The 23,597-nt window shown below is 42.3% G+C and overlaps 1 protein-coding gene across 12 annotated transcripts in view; it reads right to left on the bottom strand.

Moving 5' to 3' along the window:
* Positions 1-23,597, bottom strand: part of SIDT1 (SID1 transmembrane family member 1) — a 90,164-nt gene that overhangs the window by 2,430 nt on the left and 64,137 nt on the right. For 7 of the 12 annotated variants that reach the window (XM_003893938.5, XM_021934066.2, XM_031663024.1 and 4 more), the window contains 12 exons: positions 22,445-22,518; positions 21,493-21,559; positions 19,286-19,359; positions 18,183-18,306; positions 17,864-17,981; positions 15,197-15,333; positions 14,156-14,264; positions 11,279-11,293; positions 10,189-10,265; positions 6,636-6,682; positions 3,082-3,187; positions 2,882-2,992 (listed from right to left, as the gene is read on the bottom strand). In XM_003893938.5, the coding sequence (XP_003893987.3) occupies positions 2,882-2,992; positions 3,082-3,187; positions 6,636-6,682; positions 10,189-10,265; positions 11,279-11,293; positions 14,156-14,264; positions 15,197-15,333; positions 17,864-17,981; positions 18,183-18,306; positions 19,286-19,359; positions 21,493-21,559; positions 22,445-22,518 (1,059 nt within the window). Of the gene's footprint in view, positions 1-2,447; positions 2,702-2,881; positions 2,993-3,081; positions 3,188-6,635; positions 6,683-10,188; positions 10,269-11,278; positions 11,294-14,155; positions 14,265-15,196; positions 15,334-17,863; positions 17,982-18,182; positions 18,307-19,285; positions 19,360-21,492; positions 21,560-21,677; positions 21,734-22,444; positions 22,519-23,597 lie in introns of those variants that run through there. The other 5 variants (XM_009199997.4, XM_017955153.3, XM_021934065.2 and 2 more) reach the window with 4 other exon arrangements.

Below are 23,597 nucleotides of genomic sequence, written 5' to 3'. Positions count from 1 at the left end.
TGGATCACCTAAGGTCAGGAGTTTGAGACCAGCCTGGCCAACATGGTGAAACTCCGTCTCTACTAAAAATACAAAAAAAATTAGCTGGGCATGGTGGCGGGTGCCTGTAATCCCAGCTACTCAGGAGGGTGAGGCAGGAGAATCACTTGAATTTGGAAGGTGGAGGTTTCAGTGAGCCAAGATCATGCCATTGCACTCCAGCCTGGGAGATAGAGGGAGACCCTGTCTCAAAAAACAAAAAACAAAAACAAAAACAAAAAACAGAAAAAAGAAAAAAATAGAGCTACCATATGATTCAGCAATTCTACTACTTGATGTATATCCAAAAGAAAAGAAATCAGTGTGTCAAAGAGTTACCTGCACTCCCATGTTTATTACAGCACTGTTCACAATAGGCAAAACGTGGAATCAATCTAAGTTCCCATCAACGGAGGTACGGACAAAGACAATATGATACACACATCTACGGAGACAATGTACATATACATACAAACACAATAAAATACTACTCAGCCATAAAAAAGAATAAAATCCTGCCATTTGTAGCAACACGTACGGAACTCGAGGCCATTATGTTAAGTGAAATAAGTGAAGCACAGAAGGACAAATATTGCATGTTCTCACTCACATGAGGCAGCTAGAAAAGTGGATCCCATGAAGACAGAGAATAGTTTGGTAGTTACCAGAGTCCAGGAAGGGTGGCGGGAGAGGGAGATGAGGGGAAAAACAAAAGAATGTGCGTGTATTTTTGACTGCTGAATGGCACACTTTAAAATGGTAATGATGGCAAATTTTATACGTATATTTTACCTCAAGAAAAAAACTTGTACACAAATATTCACAGCAGCGTCACTCATAACGACACAAAAAATAGAAACAATCCAACTGTCAATCAGCTGATGAGCAGGTAGATAAAATGTGGTATATCAGTACAATGGAATATTATTCAGCAATGAATAGACATGAAGTACTATGTATGTTACAGCGTGCTTGAACCTAGGACACATAAGGGAAAGAAGTCAGACACAAAGGCTGTGTATTGTGTGATTCCATTTACATGAAATGTCCAGAATAAGCAAATATACAGAGACAAAAGGTAGATTTAGTAGTTGCTTAGGGCGAAGGGATTAGGGAGAAGTGAGGAGTGAATGCTGATGTGTATGAGGTTTCTTTCTGGAGTGACAGAAATGTTCTAAAATCTATTGTGGTGACTGTTGTGATGGAATGCTAAGACTTCTTCCTGTTCTGTGCCTCAGATATACCAGTAATTTCTTTTTTTTTATTTTTTTTATTTTTTTTATTTTTTTTAAATTTATTTATTATTATTATACTTTAAGTTGTAGGGTACATGTGCATAACATGCAGGTTTGTTACATATGTATACTTGTGCCATGTTAGTCTGCTGCACCCATCAACTCGTCATTTACATCAGGTATAACTCCCAATGCAATCCCTCCCCCCTCCCCCCTCCCCATGATAGGCCCCGGTGTGTGATGTTCCCCTTCCTGAGTCCAAGTGATCTCGTTGTTCAGTTCCCACCTATGAGTGAGAACATGCGGTGTTTGGTTTTCTGTTCTTGTGATAGTTTGCTAAGAATGATGGTTTCCAGCTGCATCCATGTCCCTACAAAGGACGCAAACTCATCCTTTTTTATGGCTGCATAGTATTCCATGGTGTATATGTGCCACATTTTCTTAATCCAATCAAAAACAAACAACCCCATCAAAAAGTGGGCAAAGGATATGAACAGACATTTCTCAAAAGAAGACATTCATACAGCCAACAGACATATGAAAAAATGCTCATCATCACTGGCCATCAGAGAAATGCAAATCAAAACCACAATGAGATACCATCTCACACCAGTTAGAATGGCGATCATTCAAAAGTCAGGAAACAACAGGTGCTGGAGAGGATGTGGAGAAATAGGAACACTTTTACACTGTTGGTGGGATTGTAAACTAGTTCAACCATTATGGAAAACAGTATGGCGATTCCTCAAGGATCTAGAACTAGATGTACCATATGACCCAGCCATCCCATTACTGGGGATATACCCAAAGGATTATAAATTATGCTGCTATAAAGACACATGCACACGTATGTTTATTGCAGCACTATTCACAATAGCAAAGACTTGGAATCAACCCAAATGTCCATCAGTGACAGTAATTTCTTAGGCTTCAGCTCTGCTATCTATGGACGGGATGTAATGATACGTGAGCTTGGGTATTTGTTTTTTTTTTTTTTTTTTGAGATGGAGTCTCACTGTGTTGCCCAGGCTGGAGTGCAGTGGCGCGATCTCGGCTCACTGCAAGGTCTGTCTCCCGGGTTCAAGCCATTCTCCTGCCTCAGCCTCCCGAGTAGCTGGGATTACAGGTGCCCGCCAGCATGCCTGGTTAATTTTTTTGGTATTTTTAGTAGAGACGGGGTTTCACTATGTTGGCCAGGCTGGTGTCGAACTCCTGACTTCGGAATCCACCCGCCTCGGCCTCCCAAAGTGCTGGGATGTCAGGCGTGAGCCACCGCGCGCGGCCTGGGTATTTGTTGATGGATGGAGATTATGAGAAAGATGAGGAGATGCACTACTCCAGGCTTTTGACCACGTTAGGCATCCACTGGGACCAGCGTCCTAATACAACATGCAATGAAGACCAATTTTGCCATGTCGATAGTGCTCACAGATTTATAAAGGGCCACCCTGAGAATGACAACCACATGCAGTTAGTGTGCATTTATGTATGGCTGTTAAAAACCATCCCTGGTAGAGAAAACTTTCATTTTAGACACTGTGAAAACACATTAAGAGAGGGAGGTAGAAAGGCCAAAATGGCAAGTTGGAGAGAGAAGTTCTTTTTGGGTAAGAAAACTGGCCTCTTACCTCCCAGCTGCTGAGATTCTGGAAGAAAAAATACAGGGCGGCAGCCCACATCACAGCGGTGGCCACGATGCAGAAGAGCGGGACCGGGAGCACCTTCTCAGAGCTGCGGAGCTGCCGGGAAGAAGCAGATGCGGCCTTACGGGTCTCCGCCTTCGCCTGCCCCAGGGCCCGACGCAGCGGCTCCCGGCGCTCGCTCTTACCTTCATAATGATGTAAAAGGCCAGGTACAGCAAAAGGTTGCAGATGAAGATGCCCAGCATGTAGGAGGCAAAGTCCCTGGGGCGGTGTATCAATCCGAAGAGGGCGCTGCGGGCATGGGAGAAATGTGGGCAGCCGTGAAGGTGGATTTGTAACACTATTGGCTTTTCCAATCCCCCAGTCCCTTGAGGGGGAAGGGGCAGTGGGGCAGTTTCTTTTTTTTTTTTTTTTTAACTTTTATTTTTAGTTTATTTTATTTGTTTTTAAACTCTTACCTCGTGATAAAACAGTAGATTTTTAAAATAATACTTTAACATATAAGCATCTTTTTTTTTTTTTTTTTTTTTTTTTTTTTTAACAGTTGAGGTCTCACTCCCTCACTCAGGCTAGAGTGCAATGGCGCAGTCACGGCTCACTGCAACCTTCACGTCCTGGACTCAAGCGATCCTTCCACTTCAACCTCTCTGGTAGCCGGGACTACAGATGCTTGCCACCACTTACAGCTAACTTAAAAAATTTTTTTGTAGAGGCAGGGTCTTGCTATGTTGCCCAGCCTGGTGTTGGATTCATGTCCTCAAGCCATCCTTTTGCCTCAGCCTCCCAAAGCCCTGGGATTACAGCTGTGAGCCATGGTGCCTTGCCTATATAAGTAACTTTTAATTTATTACACTTTCTTCCAAGCATTCATTTCTAACAACCATGTAAAGTTCCCACAACTGAATGCAATGTAAACGATCATCTTTCCTCTTTTGTTGAAGTGTTTTCCCACATTCTTCAGTTTTTCACTATTATAAGAAACACTACAATGAATAAATACTTTCAGACATTGAGCTTATTTTTTTCATTTAAGATTAGTTCCTTAGAATAGAAGCAAAATCATCTCCATGATTGGCTTGACACTCATTATCAAATTTTTGCTAGCTGTCCATGGTTTTAAAATTAATGCTAAAGTTAATTTTGGTTGGAGTTAGCTTTAATTTTGTTCCAGATTTCTATTCAGTTATAGTATGTCCTTTATTACATAATTCTTTATCTCCTTGTTTTGAAATTGTTTTTAATGAATACACATCCACATATATATTTTTCAAAATCTCAATATCTCTATCTAGTTGGGTTTCTGTCCTCCATTCAGATTCACTGATTCATATTTCTAATTTCTAATTTTAGATCAGTGCCTCACTATTTTATTATCATTTTATAATATGCTAGATTATCTGATTAGGCTAGCCTGCACTGTTCCACTTGGTAGCCACATGTGGCTATTTAAATTAAAATTAATTGAAATTAAATAAAATTGAAAATCTACTTCCTCAGTCACACTAACCACATTTCAAGTCTTCGATATCTATGTGCTAATAGTTACTGTATTGGGCTGTATGTGTGGAATATTTACATCACTCCAGAGAGTTCTACTGGACAATGCTGGGCTAGTCACCTCTGCCCCTCCTTCCTTCTGTTAATCTCTTTTTCAAAGATCTTTGAACTTTTTGCCTAACTAGGCAAATAACTTTTAGAATAAAACATAAAACCTTATTAACTTAATTACTATTCTAACTCTAAATGTATACATTACCTTGAGAAAGGATATCTTTGCAATAGTTATCTTTCCACCCAGGACCTGATGTCTGTCTTCATTTAGCTTAATTTTCCTTATGACTCCTAAGAAGATAATTACATTTTCTACAGAAAGATTGTGTACATCTCTCAAAATTTATTCGTAAGTATTTAAAGTGTAAAGCTACTATTAATGGACTCTTTTTGTTCATTTTGAATTCCAACTGACTTTGGTTTTTTTTTTTTTTGAGAGAGGGTCTCACCATGTTGCCCAGACTGGTCTCAAACTCCTGGGCTCAAGCAATCCTCCTGCCTCAGCCTCCCAAAGTGTTGTGGTTCTAAGTGTGAGCCATTGCACGCGGCCTCAACTGACTTTGTTCTGTGTAATATAGAAAATTTTCTTCTCCCAGATTTTGAAATCTTTAGTATACCAAGCAACTCTTGTACATCTTTCCTTCAGATTCTCTAGTTTTTAGCTTTTTGTTACATTTGCTTTGTCATTTTCTCTCTCTCTCTCTCTGTGTATATATATATGCATATGTATGTACATACATCTCTATGCCTATATGTAAATACACACATATGTATGCACACACACCATTTTTCTTCTTCAGGACCATATGAAAGTAATTCCTTTTAAAATAACATTCATGGGAAATCATTCCATGTCTTTATGGAGCAACTGGGAAGGAGGTAGCCCACTGTCAGATAATCACGGTGAAGTCTGTCATTGAACCTCCTTCATCCCTGCAGGCCCTCTCGTCTCACAGAGCTGTACAAAGAGAGGCCATCTGCCTTGTCTTGTGAGCAGATCGTGGATATGGTTTTGCTTATGTGAGAGACGGAGACAAGCCAAGTGATTCTGAGCCCCCACGGTGATAGTCAAAGGCTGTTCATTATCAAGAGGCTGGTCCCTTTTCTCCCCGCAGTGCCCTCTCTTTCAGGACCACCAGGACTGTGGAGTCTGCTAGAAGGGTGGTCAAGAACAGACCACTGCCCAAGAATCCTCTCATCTCGACCTGCCCCCAAGTAAAGGAGGAATCCTTAAATGGTATACATCTTATCCTGGGGCAATCCCTGGGGTGACAACATGGGAAGCTTCTTCCAGAAGCACATGCCCCCCAGATAAGACTCAGATTCTCATGACTTGATTCTGGCTTCCTCTGAAGGAATGCCTCTTCATTCCTTAATGTTCACTGAGATTACAGAATCTTTTTTTGTTTTTGTTTTTGTTTTGTCAAAGGCCACTGACCCCGAGGAGCTCATCAGCTAGGAGCTACAAATAAAAGCAGTTAAACTTACTTATTGTTTGAGTGATCACTAAAATATTTCACTCATTCAACTGTATAAATTGAGAATAGATTGCATAAAATAATTGTGGCTAGCAAAAATATGCATCTGTTGTTCTGTTCTATTTTGAGCCATTTGAGGAACAAAGGCCATGGGAAAGGAGGAAGAAGAATGATGTAGGTAGAAAGAAAGAGACTGGGGAGGGAAAGAAATAAAAGAGGGACTTGCACACACACAGACACATACACACACATACATTTAGTAAAAGAAAAATTTCTATAGAAAAGAAGGCCTTCTGGGTAGTCTTTATGGAAAGTTCTGTGAAAGAGTTTAAAGTTATGTTGGATGTTTGCAATCAGTGGTATAATTATCTATCTATCTATCTATCTATCTATCTATCTATCTATCTATCCATCCATCCATCCATCTATCCATCCATCCAACCATCTATCTATCCAACGTATCCACATAGATTTAACGAGTTTTGATGTTTGTCTTGTTGAGCAAATGAACTCAATGCCTCAGTGTTTTTAAGAGAGGCTACAATTGCTACACGAGAATGTCCTACTACCTTTTTTGAGTCTCTAGAACAAGCAATCCTACCTTCTCCTTAATTTCAGATTTCTTCGTAAAAATGACAGTCAAGGAAAGCTAAACCACAGCGTTACTGACATTAATAAAGGCAAAAACATGTTTTCATAAGACTACTTACAAGGACCAGTTAACCAGATTCCCCACAACCAGCAACACCATTCTATCCTGGAAAAGAGGAAAGAAAACATCAAATGAGAGGCTGCACATCTGACTTTTCTTTTAACCTACTGTAGTGGAAGTATCAACTATGGGAAAACAATTGCATTGGTGAAAAACATTTTCTGTGGTTCTAAGAGTGCCTTGCCTATGATCTGACACTGATTGTATACGAAGACTAAATGGCAAGCCTTCTAACTGCAAATAGACCTGACCTCATCCCTGAGAAAGAAAATGTGGTGAGCAAAGCAGGACTCTATTTCTCCCCAATGTTTAGTGGAGCTGCGCCCGCAGGCCCACTTCTCAGTGGGGAGGCTGGTGGGATGTGCTGATTACAGAATTAAGAGAATTCTGCCACTGGTACTATGTAATTGAGCACTGTTTTTCTGGGGTGTACTACTTGGTAGCCACAATTGCAACTCTCAGGCCCCAGCTGTAGGGCGTTAGTTTTGTACCCATTACTCTGGTTTCAAGGTGGTCCTGAAACTCCCAGGTTCCTGTGTCTACAATATAGTCTTGTAGGGGAGAAAATAGGGAGAAAAGGTCAGTTTTAAAGGACAATAGGCCGGGTGTGGTGGCTCACGCCTATAATCCCAGCACTTTGGGAGGCTGAGGTGGGCAGATCACCTGAGGTCAGGAGTTCGAGACCAGCCTGGCCAACATGGTGAAAGCCCGTCTCTACTAAAAATACAAAAATTAGCTAGGTGTGGTGGCACACAACTGTAGTCCTAGCTTCTTGAAAGGCTGAGGCCTGAGAAGTGTTTGAACCTGGGAGGCAGAGGTTGCAGTGAGCTGAGATTGTGCCAATGCATTCCAGCCTGGGCGATAGAGCAAGACTCTGTCTCAAAATAAATAAATAAATAAATAACAATTACTCTGACAGAGACTTATTCACAGTCTGTCCCTGTCCTTTGCATACTACTTAAAACTTTTAGGAGAGATTTGATCATACTTTAATTTGCATAACCACTCATCTACTATTTAAAAGTAGCAATTCTTTGTCTTTTAGGTGATCCATCCAATTTGGAGGAAGTAACTTCATTTAAAAAAACATTAATTCACCTATTAGAATGACTAAAATCCCCCAACAGTGACAACACCAAAAGCTGGCGAGGATGTGGAGCAACAGTAACATTCATTGCTGGTGGGAATGCCAAACGATACAGCCACTTGGAAGACAGTTTCGTAGTTTCTTACAAAACTAAACATATGATTGCCATACAATCCAGCAATAGCTCCCTTTGATATTTAACAAAAGGAGTTGAAAACTCATGTCCACACAAAAATCTATGGAAAAAAGAAACTATGAATGTTACAGCAGCTTATTCATAATTACCCACACTTGGAAGCAACCAAAATGTCCTTCAGTGGGTGAATAAATAAACTGTGGCACATCCAGACAATGGAATATTATTCAATGCTAAATACAAATGAGCTATCAAGCCATGAAAAGACATGGAGGAAACTTAAATGCCCATTACTAAGTGGAAGAAGTCAGTATGAAATGGCTCTATACCATATGGCTCCAATTACGTTTTGGAAAAAGAAAAACTGTGTCAATAGAAAAAAGATTAGTGGTTGTGAGGACTTAAGAGGGAGGGAGGGATGAATAGGCTGAGCACAGAGGATTTTTAGGGCAGTGGAACTGGCTCATATGATACTATAATGGTAGGTACATGTCAACACGCTTGTCAAAACCTATGAGCGTACATCAAGAATGAGCATTAATGTAATGTAAGCCTTACATGGGTAGTAATGATGTGTCAGTGTAGGCTCATCAACTGTAACCAATGTACCACTGTGGTTTGGAACGTCCATAGTGGGGGAGGCTGTGCGTGGGGGGAGTGGGGGCAGAGGGTATATGGGAAATTTCTGTACCTTCTGCTCAATTTTTCTGTGGATGTAAAGCTGCTCTAAAAAATATAAAGTCTATTTAAAAAAGGAAGCCTCCATCAATTAATGTAAAAAACAAAAACATTACTTGCCTCTCCTGGTTCACAGGTAAGCAGGAGAACTTGCCTCTCAAAATACTCACAAGTCCTAATGGACTTTTTCATTCTCACCTGAATAAACCTTCCAGCCTCAATTCCCTTGCTTTTAGTGCTTATAGCTCCTGCCCAAGCTCGAGAGTGCTCACAGATTTCCATATTCCTTTAGAAAAAATATTCTGATTATAAAGGATTAGCAGGTACTTGCTAAATCCCTGTGTGCCAGGCCATACTAGCATCACTAGTTCTGACTGCAGCACTTTGTAAAGCCTGGGCAGTGGGCTCAGAGGAGGAAGGCAGCCTTCCCAAGATCACTGACCAGAGAGCCAAGAGAGAGCTGGGACCAGGGCCCTGAGCTCTGAGTTCACTACAGAAATATATCATACACTGAAGTATATTTCAACTATCAAGCAATAAACACAAGTTATAAAAAATTCTTGCTCATTGTGAAAATCAAACAGTACAGAAACGCATAATGTGGAAGTGTAAGTTCCTAATGAACGTGACTGGAGTGACCACGGGTCCCAGTTTGCTGGAGATAGTCCTAGTTTATCACTGCTGTCCTGGTGGAATTATTAGTGGTGTGCCCTTCACTTCCACAAGGGTACCTGTTTGGATGATTCTTTATAGGGGTGCTCTGTCTTGATCCTCCCCATAGCTATGATCATTGTTCATTTATTTTTATTTTGTTTTTTAAAAATTTCATTATTGGGCGGGGCACAGTGGCTCACGCCTGTAATCCCAGCACTTTGGGAGGCCAAGGCGGGTGGATCACCTGAGGTTGGGAGTTTCAGACCAGCCTGACCAACATGGAGAAACCCTGCCTCTACTAAAAATACAAAATTAGCCAGGCATGGTGGCGCATGCCTGTAATCCCAGCTACTCGTGAGGCCGAGGCAGGAGAATTGCTTGAACCCAGGAGGTGGAGGTTGCAGTGAGCCGAAATCGTGCCACTGCACTGCAGCCCAGGCCAAGAGCAAAACTCCGTCTCAAAAAAAAAAAAAAAAAAAAAAAATTCATTATTATTATTTTTTATTTCCAAATTTTATTTTAAGCTCAGGGTTACGTGGGCAGGATGTGCAGGTTTGTTCCATGGGTAAACGTGTGTCATGGTGGTTTTGCTGCACAGATCATCCCATCACCCAGGTATTAAGCCCAGCATTCATTAGCTATTCTTCCTGATCCTCTCCCTCCTCCCACCGGCCCCCCACCACCCCACCCTCCAACAGGCCCCAGTGTGTGTTATTCCCCACCATGTGTCCATAATCATCACTGTTTAACAGTTGGGAAGATGTATTTTCTTCTCTTTTATATACTAGCAAATATTTTGTTTATAAAAATGGGACTATGTTAGCTTGACTTTTATGAGAAAGAGTAAGCACCATGCTCCTTCCCCACTCGGGCCTTTAGCCACCCTCGGCCATCTGGCCCCTCTTGATTTTAGGAGCCCTGAGTGACTGCCCCACGCCTGTCCCTCCTACTACTCCCCTTCTTCCTAGGAGAGGGTCAAAGAACACAGGCACGTACCATATACAGAGGCCGGCTACACTGCTGGATACAGTCTGTGTAGAACACCATGGCAGCCCGCCGGAAAATTCCCAAATCTGCTGATAATACAAAAATGCATGGTGAGAAGGCTTAGTCAACGAAAATACAAATACTCTGAAGTGGCCCAAGCTTTTGGAGCCAGAATGATGTCATCCTCCCTTCATTAAAATGCATTAGAATGCTTTGCACCTAATAGGTGTGCAATAAGCATTTGCTTTGAAAAATGGTATTGTCACTGAGAGATGCCATATCTGTGCATTACACAGCAGAAAGGCGAGGAAGATGGACATGAGCAACAAGCACTCGCAAATAACATGGGTGGCTGGCCGACCCTTATTCTATTTCCTTCAGCTAAGCTTCTTTTTGTTTACCGTTTACTCTGGTGGTGTTTTCTTTATAGTAGAGATGTTATGGGTCTCCTCAATCGACTTTAAAACACACGCTCTCTCTAGAGGATGGGAAATCTTAGCTTGTGAAGGTTCAGATCTGTTCTTTCTCAATGTGGTTATAAGTTAGTAACAATTGAACTAAAGGCTCACTGAGCATGTTCAGAAAATCTATCTGAACTGAAACAATCATCAAGGGGAGGTAAGTTAAGATGGGGAGAAAAAGACAGGAAAGGGTTTTTAAACACAGTTGAAAAGGATGATATGAAATGCAGCGAGTGTGTGTATTAAAATGTTACATGAACAGTCAGGTTCAAAGGCGGGCTGTGTTTCTGTGAGCTGTCCACACCACAGATATCGAATGCCAGTCTGGGTCTGCCCAAGGCAAACATTTTCCAGAATGTGGATCTCAGCTTTGCTATGAATCCTGCTCCTCCTCAAGGTTACCCCTGTGGTCAATTTAACCAGGGGGAAGACACCTGGCTCTGTGGCATCCCAGAAGCGGAGTGGAGCAGGCTAGGGTGGAGCGCAGTCTCCCCTCCGAGCGTCTCTCTCTCCCCACTCCCATGGAGTCTGCCCAGCCTGAAAGAGGCTGTTCAGGGAGCAGGGCTGCCAGGACAGCCAGCTGGGTCACTTTGATAAAAAAGCAATCTAGACCCCTGGAAAGGGTGGCTGAACATTACCTGTGTCAGACACATCTGAATCAGTAGGAAGCAGAGAAGAAAGGAGAAAAAAAAGAAGAGATTGTAAGAAAGTAGCCAAACATGTAAACTACTGGTCGTTTTATTTTTTCTCGAGATGGATGACTTCAGTTTTGCTTTCTGATTATAAAAGTAATGTTTACTTGTCAAAAAAGAACACAGGATTTTTCTGCTTGTCTCAAACATTCAGAAGTCTTCAAATCCTCAGAGTGAACTGAGACTTTTCTCTCTCCCTGTCTACTTTCGTGCACCACTTCCGGTTTATAATCCAGCGTCTCTCATGAGAAATCCCGGAGGTCGTTTTCCAGAGCTCTGGGAATGGTGGACACAGTAGTGATTTGGGGAAGCGGCTCTCTGGTTTATAAGAGATAATGATTAAATGTTCTTCTTCGTTGCTGCTGCCTTTCCTATGTCCACATTGATTTGCTTGTGTAGCCCGAGGGGCCACAGAGAAAGGACATGTGATTAGAAAGCAAAGGCAGCTTATGACATGGGTAGAAAGGCTGGAGTCAGCTGAACACTGTCCACGAATCCAACTTCCTGGCTTTGGACTAAATTTAGATACAGTCATTGTCACGACGAAATAGAACGTTTTCTTTTGACTCTGGTTCATCTGTAACCACCTGGGGAAGACTCCATGGGTATGGAAATGGAAAATATTCAGTTAAACTACAGGCTGGCTAGCTCCCATTTGCTGTACTAGGCCCACTTGCCATGAGTGTGTCTCCTGGGGACCCAACACACTGGGGAGGCGGGCCTGTGTGGACGACGTCAGTGGATTCTCTGACTTTCCTTGGACAATGGGGAATCCCAGCAGGAGACTACAGGGACAAAGGAAGGAAAGTGAGCTCGGAGGACTTATTTTGCTGGCGTCCTCCCTGTGAGGTTACTGCAGGCTGGCCAGAATGTCAATGAAAGGTCACTGCTCCTTTCAGAGTGACATTTTCCCCCATAACTCTCTCCTTCCACATTTTGGGAACCATGTCTTCCCTGTCTTTTTGGGCTTATAGATGTAAAAGCTTCGCTGCTGCTAACCCCAAGTTTCCATGATATCCTTCTATTCCTCTCTACCCCATCCACATCTTGTGAAGAGCCCTTCTGTGAATAAATCCTTCTCTTTCTTTGTGTGTGACATCTTTCTCCTGTTGGGACCCTAACAAATTATTCCATGGTCATAATACAATACGCTAAATTTCACTTCTTTTAAAAGATAGGATAATTTGGCATTGCAAAACTGCATAAGGCAAAGGTGGTATAAATATATGAAAGCTCCTCTGTGCATTAGTGGTCACTCCACTGCGTATATCTGCACTCAAGTTTATTTTTCCAACTCTGGAAGAAACCAGAACAATAATGCTCCGAATGATTTTCCTTTTGAAAGTTTAGTTTGTATGACTTCACTTACCTTCTGTCTGGTGGAGGAGCATGCCCAGCGTGCCCTGCCAAATGTTCTACACAACTGGCTCAAGTAACTGGGGGATTTGGAGGTATGCTGGCTATGTTCATGCCAGAGGTAAATCTACTGACCATGGAAAAAGAATTAACCTTTGAAAACGAGCAATTGCTCTATTCGGTCTTCTAGTCTTAAAGCCATTCATTTATTTAGAATTGCTCTTAGACCTGGACAAGAGGGTCCCATATTTTAGAGGCCTCATTCCCTCATGAGTGAGGAGTCTGCAGGGCCAAAGGACTCCTCTTTTCCTTCTTGAAATTCTGAACTCCAGGGTGCCAGAAGCGTCTACCTGCCCAGAAGGCTCTGAGCCTGCTCTAGGGTCTGCTTAGCCCCCTTCCCTTGTCTATCCTCCTGAGGGCAGATGGCACCACTAAGGCATACCTCTGGGGGCAGGGAATGGCCAAGTGGTGGCTATTTATGGGAGATGCGGATGAACATCGGATGTTGGGCAAAGGTGCCACATGCATACCTGTGAGACTCCTTAAGACACAACCAGAGGTAGAAAAAAGTGTTCTTTGAAGAATCAAGAATTTTAAATTTGAACCTAGTCCTTCTACGTTGCAGTGGAGGTATATTTTTCCCTCTCTCCCTCTCTCCTTTCATGTATTTAATAGCTTTTTAGTCCGCTTTATGACTTTGATGTTCTTACACATAAGCTATGCAGGGTTTTATTTGGACTTTTGTTCCAGGCTTTGTTAATATCAGAGGTTTGCCTATGTTTACATATAATAATTTTCCTTAAAATAGACAAAAGGATATGTAAGTCTGACTTCCCGGAACTTAAAATGATTTTTTAAAATTTAAGTGCACTAAAACCACTTGAATCTGTTCCCATATATGATGACTGACCAACAGCAGATCACAAGGTGATTTCTGTAGAACATACAATGCTCTCTGATAAGTTGGAGGGAGCTCAGCAGGTATCCTGCCTCTAAGATTGGCAAGTTGGTCTCAAAAGTTCCAGCCCTAGAATCTGAAAATATAGAATTCATTCTTGACAACCATTTAGCATGGTTAAAGAAATGCTCCCTTTGAATTCTGCAAACTGAAAAATGTTCCTCTAGGTGGAACTAGTGGTATGACGATCATGCCATTTTCTAAATACAAGTCAAAGTTTGGCAGACTGCAAAGTGTTTGCAACCAAGGGTTGGAGGTATACCTCCTCTCTGAGGTGTGGCAAATCTTAGTGTTTCAGCTGAAAATAGAACTAGTGGTAATAGCTTATCACTATCCTATAAGGGAGAGGAAGCTCTTGGAGAGAATATATGCTATTAAACGTGGCATAGAATCCAGAGCATGTGTTCATGATGACCAGTAACACTTTCATTCAGCATAAGTAAAGGCAATGTCTGATTTTTCATTGAAGTTGATTCGTGTGTTTAGTAGAGAATTAACAGGTAACTCACCTATCTTGAAACGGCCCATATAATATATCTGGGTGCTGAGGGCTAGTGAGGCCAGAACGTGGATTGCAGAGAAGATGACCCAGAACCACACATCATTTTTTCCAAATACCTAGGAGTAAAGATGGAAGTTAGCTTCTTCTGGGGTTGTCCCTAGAAAACTCATCAAAATCACCCTCTCTCCTGTATGTGTAAGGAGTCAAAAACAGCTGTGTGCGCATTCTGTTTTTCTCCCCCTCTGGAAACTCCCACAAATCTTACCCCCATGGGACAGGGAAAAAAAAAAAAAAGGTTAAGGGACCAAATGAAAATGGAAAAGAGAAATAGGAGAGGCAGCTGAATAGCAATGGTGAAGAGGCAATAGGTCTAAAGTGGGGGCGAATGCACTTCAAATAACCAAAACAGCCAACACGTGTTGCCCATGCATATTTAGAAAGTGGTTTCTGTTTTTTTGAGTCAGTCTCTCCAGTCAGCTTATATACCCCTATTCCATTTTCACATGAGTCAGGCCTAGCTTTATATTAAAATTATCCTGTGGTGGTTTTACAGGTGCCTAATACATTATTAAAAATAACCAACAAGGCCGGGCACGGCGGCTCATGCCTGTAATCCCAGCACTTTGGGAAGCTGAGGCAGGCAGATCACGAGGTCAGGAGTTCGAGACCAGCCTGACCAACATGGTGACACCCCGTCTCTACTAAAAATACAAAAATTAGCCGGGCATGGTGGTGCACGCCTGTAGGCACAGCTATTCAGGAAGCTGAGGCAGGAGAATTGCTTGAACTCGAGAGGTGGAGGTTGCAGTAAGCTGAGATCACACCACTGTATTGCAACCTGGTGATAGAGCAAGACTCTGTCTGGAAAAAAAAAAACCCAAAAAACTAAATAACTAAATAAAAGTATGCCATGAGCGGGCCAATGATAAAAGTGTGTCATGAACTGAGGATTTTGGTTAATCCAAACCCGTTCACTTGATTGCTGTTTGTTTATTGGACCTAGGGGGGCACTTTTTGAGAGCCAGGTGGAAGAAGGTGGGGGACGCACCACTCCAAGGACGGTGACCATGATGACCACAGCGAAGGACGCGTAGGCGGAGTAGGCGCTGGCATTGATGTCTGGGTGGCGGGTCTGATAGAGCTTCAGCATGCACAGGCCAGCGATCATGTACATGAAGGAGGTGTCTGAGGACCCAAAGGAGGAGCCAGACGATCAGGATTCAGTAGGTGACAGACAGATGATATTTTCTAGATTCTTCTTCAGCCTCTGAGTACCCCTCACTTCAATCTATGGACTATTTGCTACCCGCAGACTGTGTGGAGACCTCTAACATGTCAGCCTCCTGGAACATTCTCTAGGCAGATCCTACGTACTCCACTTCTAAACCTCTCTAAGGCTGCCCTTTAGTTCACAGAAAAAAATCATCTGATATAATAAATAAATAACTCCTCTTTCATGGAAGAAGAGTGTCTGATACAATAAACAACTATCCCCCCTTGCGTTTTAGACACTGGTGTTCAACAGCAATAACAAAAGAATTCCTAATAGTGATAGTGTAGGCAGTGTGGCCATAAAATGAGCCCCAGATTGGTGTGGGAGGTCGTTCTCAGCACCCTAAAATATAACCATATTGATTACTGCACATTTATAGCTTTATAGCCCAGTGATGGAAAATAGCCAGAAATAAAACGTAGCTTACTGCATTAGAATTGTGGAAATGCAAATTAAGACAACAATGCAATGCCTCCATATTACTCAAAAACTTGGTAAGAACTTTAAATGGCTGACAGTAACAAATGTTAGTGATGATCTGGGGAATGGGAAGTCTCACACAGTTATTGGGAGTGGGAATTAATGCTTTGGAGAGAAATTTGTCAGTTTTTGGTAAAATAGAAGGTGCACAGACCAAGTAACTAAAAAATTCTACTTCTAGGTATCACAAGGAACTTCTCTCACATACATACAAAGAGACATATATAGAAGGATGCTCATTGTAGCATTATCTGTAATAGCAAAATATGGGCAACATCTAAATGCTGTTCAATAGAGGAATTGAGAAATGTGATACTTTTTGTTATACAATAGATAACCCTTAAAAATGAGTGAACGGTATACATATGTAACAAACCTGCACGTTATGCACATGTACCCTAGAACTTAAAGTATAATAATAAAAAAAAAATGAGTGAACTACATGTCCTTGATATAATATTGATAAATCTTGAAAACATATTCTTGAATGCAAAAAGGCTGTAGAACACAGAATGATAAACTATTATTAATTTGCTACAAATATAGAAAAATTATAAAAACCAGAAAGGCAAATATCAAATTAATCATGGTTATTGCTTTTAGGGGAGGAAGGAGGAGATTAAGTTTGAAAGTGCGTCAAAACAGGACCTCAACTTTATCACAGTGCTTTATTGTCTAAAAAGTAGATCTAGGCAAAAATTTAAAAGTGTTGACATTTGTTCATTCTGAGTGGTGAATGATATATTCTCTGTAGTTTTCTCCATTGAAAATGTTTTCTAATTAAAAAAGATTAAATGTGACAGACTTCTGTGGTGCTCAGAGTTAACAACCAGAAGCCGGAGCACAAACATTAAATGACCGTTTAAAAAAATCCTCATCCTTGAGCATGGAGGACGTCGTTACTTGCTAGACAGCATCAGCTCTTCCCTTCCTCCTTCTTAACAGCATCTCAATACTAACTCAATGTCTACCCACTTTCAATTCAGAAATGCACACTGTCTCAGCCCCTTTGCTTCAGGAAAGCTAATCCCACCTTTGGCTCCAGGGACAGGGCTGATTGGTCTAAAGACAGTCCCACCTTTTTTTTCTGATTGGCGAAGCAACCTGGGTCTGAGCTAACCAGCGCTTAGAGAATGATTCAAGAATGGGCTCATGGGGCTGGGTGTGGTGGCTCACACCTGTAATCTCAGCACTTTGGGAGGCAGAGGCAGGCAGATCACCTGAGGTTAGGAGTTGGAGACCAGCCTGGCCAACATGGTGAAACCCCATCTCTACCAAAAAAATGCAAAAATTATCTGGGCGTGGTGGTGTGCACCAGTAGTCCCAGCTACTAGGGAGGCTGAGGAAGGAGGATCACTTGAACCCTTGAGGCAGAGATTGCAGTGAGCCCAGATCATGCCACTGCACTCTAGCCCGGGCGACAGAGCCAGATGCTGTCAAAAAAAATGGGCTCATGACTGTTTAAGCTACTGAGGTGTGAAAGGATGTTATCTGTGGCTTTCTCAAAAAACAGCTTCCTTGCTCTTAATTGAAGGCTCCTGGGACCCAGCTTGCCGCCTCTGAAATTGTTGGGTGGAGCTATGAAGATGGGGGCTGCTATAGTTACTTTTGCCACCATCAGGGAAGATAGCCTGAGGATAAAACCAACAAACAGGCTTAGTACAATCAAAGAGATCACAGAGAAATGAAGGCAGAGCCACCAGATAAATCAATCACAAGCCCTTTCTACATCTGGATGTCCTTATTATTCAATCCAATATAAATTGGGTTCTCCATAACTTTCATCCCAAAGCAGTCTCACTGCTCAATTAGATCATGCTCTGTGTGGAGGTCCTCTCTGACCACCTCAGCTCACATAAAATGCCACTTGATCCTTGCAAGCATGACTTTGACATTTTTGGGGAGGGTTCCAGGATGAGACTCATGATTCAAATCTGTATAGTAGATATAAATTCTAATTACCGAATTGGAAGTTGGAATAATTAGGGCAGACATGGTAGCAAGCACTGAGCACCCCTTCCATCATCAGTGCAATGCCCATAGCGTAGAAGAGACCAAAGTGTTTGGGAATCCCGTACTCCTGCAAAAGGAGAAAGGGTGGTCAATAGACATTAAATAGTGCCATATCCACCACATCACTAATCTGGAAGCCCATGCTTCTAGTCTCATGCAGTTTGTTACACATAATAACTCATCACACCATCAAGCCAGATGTCCCACTCCTTTGCAGATCCTGTTTGGATCCATAACCCTCCCTAGCTCCCACCCACTCTCTCCTCACCATAGCAAAGAGGTCCTTGGCTTCTAGGGCTCTCCGATGGAGGATGTCCCGGCACAAGACTATCAGCAGGAAGAGGAAGCCCAGAAGCACGTGGCCCAGATTGCTGAGAATGTTGTTGAAGGCACTACAGGGATGAGTGAGAGGCCATGAGAGAGTCAGGACCATCAAAGGGACCAGAGAATGCATGATGCATGAAGGAATGAACGAATTCAGCATCAGTGTTTTCCATTAACCTTTCCATAAGGTTTCAGGATCAGAAAAGCATTAGAAATCCTCTTTAACATAACTCCTTCATTTTATGATGCTTACTCAGCCTGTGACAATGTGTCTATTTCCTCTCAAGAGCGCCTGCTTGGCTTCCTAACACCCTCCCATCCTCTCATATCCCGTGGTATTTGTATAGTATGAGTCCTGGGAAGGACAGCTGCTTCAAAGACAGGCAAGTGTTTCAGCTACACCATGAGAGTGAGTTCTCACAGGTGGACCCACGTAAGTGTCGATGTTCAGCACTCTAATTGTGAATTTCAGATAAGTGTCAGCCAATCATAGCCAGCAGCTTTATTTGAGGAAACGAATGCTGGTTCAGCTCTGGAGCAAGAAGCCAGACTCCCAACTCCCAGGCAATGTTTCTTCCACGTCTCCAAGTTCTGGTGGCTGGAGCATGGCCTGGGAGGCCACAGGGCTGGGTTTGTGTCCTGCACTACGTAGCAGCTGAGGGACCTTCAGCAAGTCCTCACCTGCCTTCATCTAAAAATAGGGATTGTAGTAATGTCTGTCTCATGAGGTTGTTTAATGGATCGAATGAGACAATAGGCTGCCAGCTCATGCCTGTGAACAAATGCCACCACAGCTAGAGATCTGACATTTTAAAAAATGTCACTGCCCTCATCTTAGCAGGCAGCCTGCTTAGGAATGTTTCCTGAGAACCATATACAGGAACGAGAGGAGCATACCTGGTCTCAACTTCTTGGTTTAGTTCCTTTTTACCCTTGAATAGAGTCGTTTCCCACAGTTGTTTTTAGCATTTTTAAAAACTGAAATCACAACATTAGACAGAAAGGCATTTCTAAATGCCTCATGGGCAACCAGAGGACTGGGTTTACCTCAGGACGCCCAAGGGGTGAGCACAGAGGAAGTTGTAGTAACAGATGTCCTGGTTGCCAGTGACATTTACCACCTGTAAAATCAAGAGTGAGAAGAGGAAATGTGGTTTTCCTCCGTCCTCTGGGCCCCAGCCGGAAATCACAAACAGCGGACAGGGCTCAGGGAGAGGCGCTGTCGCTAGTTTACAATGTAACCAGTGCTCCTCGGCACAGATGGGCCGTTATCTGCCACCTTACACAGCACAGGTGCTTTTTTCCAAAAAAGTTACCATCTTGCTTTGAACGGGAATATTCTGTGTACCCCCTTATGCAGCCCCGAGGTGGAATTCACCCAAATGCGTTTCCTTTGTTATCATGATGAAAGGACTATGAAATGTTAACATTGGGACGTTTCAGGACTGTCACACTATGTCTATTTTCTAGGTGAATGCAGAGGGGATATAGAGCTGTCCCATCCTCTGGGTAGAAATGGTAAACATGAGGCAGGTAGACACAAGGAGATGTGTGTTCAGTTTTCCCTATTTATCACCATCTCCGTCAAGAACTTTCCCAAACCACAGTCCAGGTGTATCTTCTGACAGTCTCCCGAAGTATGCAGAGAAGATTTAGGTTATAAACAGTGGTGCTCAAACCTTCTGAAGTCCTTGTTCTCATTGCATAATAGGTATGCAATTGGCTAACTATTATTAGATCATTAACACACAATCTTGGCTGTATGTTGGAATCACTGGGGATTTAGACACTACAGATACCTGGCTCTACCCTCAGAGGCTCTGATCTAATTGGGATGGGGTACAACCTGGACACTGGGATTTGTAAAAGCTTCCCAGGTGACCTTAATTCACAGCAAAATCTGAGGGCCACTGCATTAGAAACAACTTCAGCTTTGTGCTATTGTAAACGGGCTTTCTGTGTAATAAATTCTATAGAACGTAATTTAAGTGACCTTGGCCTAGGATTCTATGGAGGAATGAGGATTCTCAAACTACTTTCATATTATTTTTGCTTAAAAAATGTTTGTTTTTATTTTACATTTTCTTTTTACTGTAATATTTTGTTAGTTTTATGAAGCTCTTTCTTTCTTTCTTTCTTTCTTTCTTTCTTTCTTTCTTTCTTTCTTTCTTTCTTTCTTTCTCTCTCTCTCTCTCTCTCTCTCTCTCTTTTGTTCTTGAGACATGGTCTCACTCTGTCACTCAGGCTAGAGTACAGTGGCGCAATCTCAGCTTATTGCAATCTCCACCTCCTAGGCTTAAGCAATCCTCCCACTTCAGCCTCCTGAGTAGCTGGGACCACAGGTGCATGACACCACTCAGCTAATATTTTTGTATTTTTGGTAGAGACAGGGTTTTGCCATGTTGCCCAGGCTGGTCTCAAACTCCTGAGCTCAGGCAATCCACCTGCCTAGGCCTCCCAAAGTTCTGGGATTACAGACGTGAGCTGCCATGCCAAGCCACGAAGCTGTTTTTAATTTTACAAAAAAATATTTACCTTCAATGGGAAGGCACAGGCTAGATTAGCTATCAGGTTCCTTTGTTTTGGTCTGGAACTTTATTTACTCTACTCATTATCCCATAATGATCAGAAAGCTCAGAGTGTTAAGTAACAGATGCAGTGGATAGATATCATGACTGAATGAGCGCAAGGTAAGAATTTCAGACTGGTAGACAAAATAATACAAGAGATTGCAGCTCCCTTTGTGATAAAACAATTGGGAACTAGATTGAAAGATCAGTTAAAAATGAAGCAAATGGGCTGGGTGCCGTGGCTCATGCCTGTAATCCCAGTACTTTGGGAGGCTGAAGCAGGCGGATCACCTGAGGTCAGGAGTTTGAGACCAGCCTGGCCAACATGTTGAAACCCTGCCTCTACTAAAAATACACAAAAAAATTAGCTGGGCATGGTGGCACATGCCTGTAATCCCAGTTACTTGGGAGGCCGAGGCAGGAGAATTGCTTGAATCTGGGAGGCAGAAGTTGCAGTGAGCCGACATCGTGCTATTGCACTCCAGCCAGAGTGACAGAGTGAGACTCAGTCTTAAAAAAAAAAATAAAAAAGAAAGAGGAAGCAATAGTGAACTCCAATTGGAACCCCAACGGGAAATTCTTGAATGGATCCTAAGTTGTACCTCGTACCTCTCTCTGTCAGTCACAGTGGAGACTCTCCCTGCAGAAAGCAAGCTGGGATTCTGGGGCTGGGGCAACACTTACTGTCTGGTAGGTAATGACCAGCTGGATCACGGGCAGTGCGTAAAACACAGCGATGGTAATGATGTTCCTATGCAGGCAGAAAGAACCAGAAATAGTTATTTTCAAATGAACAGTGGAGTCTTTGGTTAATATTTTTAAAAGAGTGCTTCCACCTCATAAGTCCATAATTAACTTGCAAAAATAGCCAGAAGCTGATTATGTGGTTCCTGTTTCTCCAGTCGTTCTCTCCCCTCTCTTGCATTGGGGCATTTGGTACACAGTATCCTGTCTAAAGGGAAATTAAAGAAATAAAGAAAAGCTTCCCTTGGATACTTTTAGTTAGGTTGCAGAGGCAAAAGCTGACAATACTAACTGAAACGTATTTTTTAAAAAGGTTAATGATTGGTACCCAACAGATATTAGGGTTTCTTTTTTCTTTCTTTTCTTACAACCATTTGTAAAACAGTGTGAGTAATAACTGCTTCTGGTTTAACCACATCATTTATGAGGGAACGTCTCTTTAGGCTGTTGTTAGATTGAACATCTAACAACTGTAATGAGTAATGAGTGATGGATTGCATGAAAGGGGTGTGGTTTCCAAACTGCTGGTCCCACTATGAAACTTCATGTGGCCCCATTGTCCCTTATTTCCTTCTAAGATCTGTATGCAAGCTAAAGGGCATCCTTCAAGAGAAAATAAGACGAGGAGCTGTCACACAAGTACAATATTCAGCTTGAGGGTTTCTGAGGGGAGAGAAGATTTCTTGCAAGGCAGCTCAGCCTCTTGGCTGGGAGGGAGGCTGTGTTCGTGTGTGTGGCCATCGCAGGTCTACTGATAGTTGGCTGGTAACACCATCCCCTACGCCTGTGCCTCCTTAAACACTAAAACCTTGTGCCTAAGTGGTTGTGGCTCTTATAAAGAAAACTTTATGTTTATTTAAGGGAACCATGGTCCTGCTGGTCATCTACTTACCAAAAATAAATTTTATATTTTTTGCTGACAATTCTCCGGTCCTTCCTGGACAAATCTGACAGGTAAAGGAACATCTGGAATGCCAAATAAAAAGAGAATGCAAAACTGTACTCAGCTGTTTATGCATGAGATACAAAGGCAAACTTAACACGTCTCAATTTAAATTAAAATTGTTAAAATTATTCAAGGGGGCTGGGCGTGGTGGCTCACTCCTGTAATCCCAACACTTTGGGAGGCCGAGGTGGGCAGATCACGAGGTCAGGAAATCAAGACCATCCTGGCTAACACGGTGAAACCCTGTCTCTACTAAAACTATAAAAAATTAGCCGGCCGTGGTGGCGGGCGCCTGTAGTCCCAGCAACTCAGGAGGCTTGAGGCAGGAGAATGGCCTGAACCTGGGAGGCGGAGCTTGCAGTGAGCCGAGATCGCGCCACTGCACTCCAGCCTGGGTGACAGAGCCAGGCTCTGTCTCAAAATATATATATATATATATATATATTTTTTTTTTTTTTCAAGGGATACAATTATTCAAATTTACTAAATTTGATTAATTAAATCAAATTTCTTGATTAAAATTATTTAAGACTTTTCTTTTAATGTTGTTTTTCCCATGATACCTTAATAAAAATCTTAGTATTTTCCTTGGAATATTAAGGACTGGCTGATGTGGGCAACTTATTGGAAGTCTTGAGTGCTTCTTATATGTCAAGAATTGATTTCCCAGCTTTCAGAGCTGTCTGCTGTGTGGTTCTTGAACTACATAGGGCTGAAACTGTGCATTTCACCTTCGTATCTTTTGCTGGATATGACACAAAATAATAATTACAAGCCAGAAAGAAATGAGCTTTCCTACTGAAAGACGATACGCACAGAACCAGGGAGCCTTCCCCAGTACACCCCTCAAACGAATCTTTTCTTCCATCTGGCTGGATCCCTTCCGCCTCTATTGTCCACGGTCAGCCACTTCAGACCTTAAAAGCGTATTAATGCTCTGTTCTCTTTAATGTGCTCACCTTTCTTCCTCGAGAAAACAAGTGCTAATTAACAGAGTATTGCTTTTAGTCTGTAGGCACATTTGATTTAAGCCTTCTGGGAAATTTGACTTTCCCTGAAGGAAACAAAATAAAGGAAACTGAGGTACTGCTGAAATTTA

The sequence above is a fragment of the Papio anubis genome, chromosome 2 (assembly GCF_008728515.1).
Source record: "Papio anubis isolate 15944 chromosome 2, Panubis1.0, whole genome shotgun sequence".
Lineage (NCBI taxonomy): Eukaryota > Metazoa > Chordata > Mammalia > Primates > Cercopithecidae > Papio > Papio anubis.
Note: the sequence above shows the minus strand (reverse complement) of the source record. Positions and strands in the feature narration are given on the sequence as shown.